The sequence below is a fragment of the Montipora capricornis genome, chromosome 10 (assembly GCF_036669925.1).
Source record: "Montipora capricornis isolate CH-2021 chromosome 10, ASM3666992v2, whole genome shotgun sequence".
NCBI lineage: Eukaryota > Metazoa > Cnidaria > Anthozoa > Scleractinia > Acroporidae > Montipora > Montipora capricornis.
Window position 1 is genome coordinate 63625829 of NC_090892.1, and position 7191 is coordinate 63633019.

The 7191-nt window shown below is 40.7% G+C and overlaps 1 protein-coding gene across 2 annotated transcripts in view; it reads left to right on the plus strand.

Moving 5' to 3' along the window:
* LOC138021318 (dehydrogenase/reductase SDR family member 4-like) overlaps nucleotides 1-3643 on the plus strand; it is a 14101-nt gene extending 10458 nt beyond the window's left edge. For both annotated transcript variants that reach the window (XM_068868162.1, XM_068868163.1), the window contains 2 exons: nucleotides 1443-1498; nucleotides 3291-3643. In XM_068868162.1, coding sequence (XP_068724263.1) covers nucleotides 1443-1498; nucleotides 3291-3405 — 171 coding nt within the window. In that variant the 3' untranslated portion in view covers nucleotides 3406-3643. The remainder of the gene's footprint in view (nucleotides 1-1442; nucleotides 1499-3290) is intronic.
* Nucleotides 3644-7191: the final 3548 nt, after the last annotated feature.

Here is a 7191-nt window from a genome sequence, read left to right on the forward strand (position 1 = left end):
TAGTATTGTAGTATTGAATTAGGGACCTTTAGATGAGGACGAGTACGAGCACGAGTTTACCGTACTGAGCATGTGCATAAGGTTTGGTGGCCGACATTAGGCACCTTACGATCTCCGACGGCGACGTCGACGGAAACGAAAACGTCACCATATCTTTGCACTATCGTAAATTTCTCGAGGTTAGGCCATCTCGTTGGCGTCGTACAATGAGGAAGAAGTATCCTAAAAATAAATTGATGCGAGCGGTTTCAGAGTAAAAATAGAGAATGATAAATTTACATTCGTGCGCTCGCGTTGGCGGCAAAACCTCCAATTTGGTGATTTCACGTCGTTGTTGTGCAGAGCACCGCACGAATTTATGCTAAAATGCGTGCCGCACGTGTAGTACGATTACTTTTCCTCTTTTAACCAATAATACTATTGTGATATTATGATATTTAATTTATTCTCGTTGACGACCGCGTCGTAGATCGTAAAGTCCCTATTTTTCAAAGTGCACGTGCTCAGAACGGATAACTCATAATCGTAGTCGTCTTCGTCCTCCGATTTTAATAATAATGATAACGATAATAATGATAACGATGATGATGATGATAATAATAATAATAATAATAATAATAATAATAATAATAATAATAATAGTAGTAGTAGTAGTAGTAGTAGTAGTAGTAGTAGTAGTAGTAGTAGTAGTAGTAGTAGTAGTAGTAGTAGTAGTAGTAGTAGTAGATGGTTAGCGCTGGGGATTTGGGCAGGATCTTGTATGACTGTGTAGCCCGGCACCCTTAATCCTCACGGTATTAACGAACGCTTTTCATTTAACTAATATATTCCTATTTTTCACGTTGCCATGTTACCACCAATAGCGTAGCTCCTACTCTACTATAAAAACTACAGGTAACCCATAATTCCTCGATTCGCTCTGACGAAGGGCTAACGCTCGAAACGTCAGCTTTTAGAATCTCTGTACGGTGGCCAATTTACATTATCAACTCCGTTGATGAAACCAAATTTTTGTATCTTATTGTTATAAACTGATAAAATAAAGGGAAAAAATTGTGAATATTAGAAAATGTTAAAATGCTTTTTGCTATAAACTCAGTGTCAAATTTACAGGAGGATAACGTTATTTACAGAAGGATAAACTATCTAGTACGTGCGACTGAGACTTCTAGATCAATCTCCTGTATATTCGGAGTAGTTCTACTCCTAGAACGCGAGCCTCGCAGGCAAACCAATACAGACGTCACGACGTCACGACGACACGTCGTTGCGATAGTATGGTATATAATAATAATAATAATAATAATAATAATAATAATAATAATTTCCAAAAAAAACTTGCCCATATAAAGTGCAGTTCTGGATGTGATTACACATGCGTAGTATCGGCCTGCAGTCAATAAATCATATGCATTGCTAAGTTCATTTGTCTTTGGTTTCAGTTATGGAGTAATGGTTCATTGTCTGATCATTTGCTTAAGATGACTCCACTTGGAAGGTTAGACATTCAGATTTGTAAATTTGCAAACGTTTCGACACTTAGGAAGTGTCTTCATCCCCTGATGAAGATACTTGATAAAGTGTGGAAACGTTGCGTCTTTGAACTGTAACTTTTTAAAGTTACTTTCCAATCACAAACCGGAGTAGCATCAAACTACGACTGTAAAAATGTAAATGTAAATGCTTCGTTTACAGTGTAAGGGTACTTAGCTATCAAGCTAGTTCACAGGCAGCCCACTTTTAATCCTCTGAAAGAAACAATTTAAACTTAACAGAAACATGATTAAGAACCCCAACTTGCTGGAGGCAACCAATCGGCTATTTACAAAGCGTGTGGTAGAATTGAATTCAGGACAACCAGAAACAAATACAAACCAGGAGCCCGTTTATCGAAAATCCCGAAACTTAACGGGCTATTTCCGGGTGTCACAATTCCCTCTGTATCTCAAGAACGGAGAGCATTTAAGTCGTCAAACTTCACAGTCAGTTTGCTTTTTGTTACCTTGAAAACATGTTTAAAAATTGGCTTTCCTCAACAAGCGGTTGGCAGGTTCACAAATGGCTTTTCGGGAATTTCGAGAAACGGGCCCCAGAGGTCAGAGCGGGATTTGAACTCGGGGCAACTGCATGGAAACCCAACCCCCTAACCACTGGATCACGCCGCCTCCCGAACAGGTAGTTTGTTTTCTAGCATGAGATCCAAAACCTGGCAAATCAAGTCGTGGAAGATCTGGGATGGCATTTAATATGGCAACCGGGTTTGCAGATCTTCTAATATCGCTCTTTAAGCTTGTCACCGCTAAAGAGTGATCCTTGTCGATTTTACTCTGTCTAACAACAGACAATTTTGCTCTATTTTACTCGTCAGAGGGGGCCACTTCCCCTTTAAAAAACACAATCTACTGCACGCAAGAAGGCAACTGAGGGGAATACTTACATTTTTCCCAGTAGAGCGGTTTTCAATTGAGTGTCGAAAATAATTTGGTTTTGCATTACTCCACTCAGTGATTGGTTCAAAGTTCTCGCGCCACTTTTTCAACCAATCAGAAGTGAAACCAAAACCAATCGTGCACATTTTCCCGCGCTTTGTGTCGGCTGCGGGTATTTACTTCAAGTTTTGATTGGTTTACTGGATTGTCTCCGTCCTTTTTGATTGGCCAAAGTAATTACTTTGGTTTTGGTTTTACGAGAGTCGATTGGAACTCGCTCTCTATTCCTTGGTGTCATACTGATTGATTCACTTATGCGTTTAGTTATAAGCTTAGTGGCAAAGAACATTTCAATATTATGCTTACAACCAGCATTGTTATCATACATGTAGTTAACTTTCTTTACACCATGCTACGTGATGTTTTTTTAATTTGGGAAATCCAAACCATGATCACAATTCATACAATACAATACATATTTAATTGACCACTCCTCATAGGGGCTCTTCAGGGCCAATGAACCACAACGAAACGATAGAAAAACAAAAACAACATCTGTTAATCACGACAACTAGTCGGGGCAAACCAGTTTACAAGTGCAGCTGAGATTTTGAACCAGGGACTACCTGGAACAAATTCAACGAGTAGTCAGAACGTGTCTTGAACCTGGGATCTCAAGGAAAGCGCCCTAACTACTGAGTTGCTCTGCCTCCTAGTGACGTCAACATCAAAAAAACCTTGTTGAAAGATGCATGTCGCTTATGGCTTGTAGTGAAATAAGCATGAGCACAATTGACTCATGCATACGCAGTAGCTAATTGTTAATTTGTGTCATCTTTAGTGCTCATTGTTTATTTTCAGGCTTGGTGTATCAAGTGATATAAGTGGAGCAGTGTCATTCCTTTCATCTGATCAAGCATCGTACATAACAGGAGAAACTCTAGTTGTAAGTGGAGGATTGCATTCAAGACTGTAAACAGAATGCATGCAATCAACAAAAGAGACAACAAGTAAATTTCAAACAGATCTGGAGACCATTGGAAGAAAATAATTTAAAGTAAGATTCTTCAAGAAAATGAAGAACCAGCCTCAAAGATGGCAGGGGATTGCTGTCAAATTTTCGCTTTTGCATCTAGTTTTCTTTTTTTACAATATACTCGGAATAATAGTTTTGCAAAGAAGAACTCCTTGAAATAAAGATTATGGGAAACCAACCGTGGTGTGATTTTTCTTCAAATTTCCCAAAGTACCATAACATAAACATATTTTTTTTATACACCCGTCTTAGCCTTGAACGCACACCGGTGGGTCATTTGGTCGAGCATCGGGCTGCCATGCGGGAGGTCGCGGGTTCGAACCCTGGCTATCGATTTGTTTGAGCAGGTTGAAGTACTGGCAGCCATTCAGCCGATGTGGACCACCCATACACAGAGGACAGCCACGATACCGGAAACTCCATCCCCTACTCTTCTCTCTGCCATGCGGGAGGTCGCGGGTTCGAACCCTGGCCGGATCAAAAATTAGGCTGCCTTTGTAATTTCATCTGCAAATGGTTAGACTTTTTTGAAGTCTTCTCGGATACGGACGATAAGCCGTATGCCCCGTCTCAAAAATATCTTCCATGTTCATATGTTGTCTGTGGGAAGTTAAAAAGAACCCATACACTATTCGAGAAGAGTAGGGGATTGAGTTTCCGGTGTTGTGGCTGTCCTCTGTGTATGGGTGGTCCACATCGGCTGAATGGCTGCCAGTACTTCAACCTGCTCAAACAAATCGATAGCAAACCTTATTGGCCTTATTGGCTTTCTTCTTGTAGCTTTCTAAAACAACCTGGGAAATCTCAGTGTTCTGTATCGCGAGTGTGGGTAAGTGCCCTTAACAGAACATAAAGATCAACTCCTTTGTCTTCTGTTAAAGATGCTAGTGCGTCTACCAAGATGTATTACAAGCGGATGGTTGGTCCAGACGCAGTTTTTGATCCTGTATACTAGACGAATTTAACAGACGCACTCAGAATTTTTGCGCAAGTTCGTCCCAAAGGGATCAGGCGTCTTAAGAGCAATCTGAGCTTTTTGATTCGTTAATTTGATTTTGATCAAATTCCAATGACCCAGGACTCCTGTCCCAATCATATGGCGATGAGGAAAGCCTGACCGAAGCTCGAAAATCGAGCAGGATTTTTGAGATTGCAGGGCCGAGTGAATGCGGTGATTTTTTGCACGATGCTAGCAAAATTATCGACTTTTTACGTGCCCAAGGCTGGGAGGCGAGCGACCTTTGGAAGTGGGAGAAATTCGGCAAAATTTTGGAGGCACTCGGCCATGAGCGATCTTGGAAACTGTACGGCTTGTCTATTTATCAATGAAAGAAATGATACATGAAATGAGTGATACACTGAACTGCGGATATGAAATCAAGTAAAGCTATGATCCTCGCAGTTATGAACGCAATCTTCGCAATTGCGTAGAGAAGCCTGAAAAATTGAGGACTTCAAGGCGATACCGGTGCGAGGATCATAGCTTTACTTGATTTTATATCCGCAGCTCATTATATGATTCATTTCATATATCATTTCGATCATTGATTCCTTCCTCACAGGAACATTAGAGCCAACAAATGAACACCTCCCAACGGTCAGTGGCTTCACAGCTCAGTTGGTTAAAGCGTCGCACCGGCATCGCGTGGTCACGGGTTCAAACCCAGTTGAAGTCCTGAATTTTTCAGGCTTCTCTTCGCAATTGCTAAAATTGCGTTTATAACTGCGAGGATCATAGCTTTACTTGATTGTCTATTTATTTTGTGACGACGCGTCGGATCTGAAGGGAAAATTGAAGCGTTCCAAAAACGCATCAAATCACTCAGGACACCGCAGAAAATAGTGGGTGAGTTAACTTTATTCATCTGGCTGTCCATAAAGTAGATTTTCGAAAAGAAACCTCGCGATTTGAAGTTTTTATGGAAAATTTTCTTCTACCAGTTGAATCGGCCGTTGCAACTGTCTCAAAATAACGTGACGTCACGCGCTCCCGCCGAACACGTTGAGCAAAGAGCTGAGCAAACTGCCTCGCGAGCCGATTTGCTCAGCCGTTTCCTCACGTGTGCGGGGATATTTTGGTGAGAAATTCGCGTCGCGAGGCCATGAGGATAAAATCTAACATGTTTGATATTTTTGGCCTCGCGAGGCAAATTCCTCATTGTCTGCGTCCATCGTGAGAATCGAGTTGAGCTTGGTCAATCAAGCATCCAATAAAAATGCATGGCATTCTCACGTGACTTCAGAGACGTCGGAATTTCTTCCTCCGCCACCATCTTGAACCGCCGCAGTCACGAGAGTATGCTATGTTTTTTTATTGGATGCGTGATTAACCAAGCTCGGCTCGATGCTCACGATGGTCGCACACAGTGAGGAATTTGCTTCGTGAGGCCAAAAATATCAAACATGTTTAATTTTATCCTCACGGCCTCGGTAGGCGAATTTCTCACCACAATTTCTCCGCACACGAAAGGAAACGGCTGAGCAAACCGCCTCGCGAGGCAGTTTGCTCAGCTCTTTAGTAGCTAAAACAAGGAATGACCTAAAATGATCCACAATGACCTAAAATGAGCTACAGTGACCTACAATGAGCTATAACGAGAGCTCTACAATGAGCTACAATGACATACAATGACCTACAGTGATCTACAATGGCCTTCAATGAGCTACAATGGCCTACTTTAAAGTGGCTCAAACCAGTTTCAGTACTTTCAAGAGACCTTGTTATTAGAAGGATTGACACTACAACACTTTGTCACGTAACAGCAATGTAATGGTACCATGTGAAACATCAATTATTGCTGAACAAGATGCAGTTATTTTTGTGACGTAACGAATTACCAAGGCAACAAGAATGCTTTACAAAAACACCCTACATTTTATCTTTAGTTTCTCATATCTGAAAAACGAACTCTGTGACCCCAATTTTTTATTGTCTAGAAGTGATCAGCAGGCCAAGATAAAACTCTCTGTCAAGTTAAAGAAAATTATGTGGAGCGGATTCAGAGCTACCTTAACTTTTCATTTACGTAAGGTGGCTCTAAATTCGCCCCACATATTTTTTTTAAACTTTGCAGAAAGTTTCATTCTGGCATGCTGATTACATTTCAGAAAAAAAAAATTGGGCATCACTGAGTTCGTTTTTGAGATATGAGCAGCTAAAGCCAAAATATGTGGTGTTTTTGCAAGGCTTTCCTGTTGCCATGGTAACTTTTTTATGTTTGATATGGTACCATAATATTGCTGTTAACTGATAAAGTGTTGTAGTGTGAAGCCTTCTAATAAGAACGTTTCTTTCAACCATACAGTGACTTAAATCAAAGAGAAAGACAAAAGAGGATCATGGTAAAGAGTTTGGTGTTGCGTTGTCACGCAACGCCTTAAGTCCATAGCATGACAGCCCAAATGACGACAGCAATTAAAATCTTATCTAGAGCAGGAAGCAATTGAGATATTATGAAAAAGTTGTTCTTCCCACAATGTTTTGTTTGGTTCAGAGTGCACACTGAAAAATTTCAACTTGCACAGCAACAAGGTCTTGATTGGTTCAAAGCGCAGAGGGGAATGTTTTTAACCTTTGTACTGCAAACATACTGCAGTGCCCTCAGAGCTGCAAATTATCTTTTAATGATTTTAACTTATTACAGGTCATTAGCTAATTTTAGCTTATCATGTACCTCATTGTAGGTCGTTGTAGCTGTTAGTCTGAAATTTCAGCCGTCTCCTCCC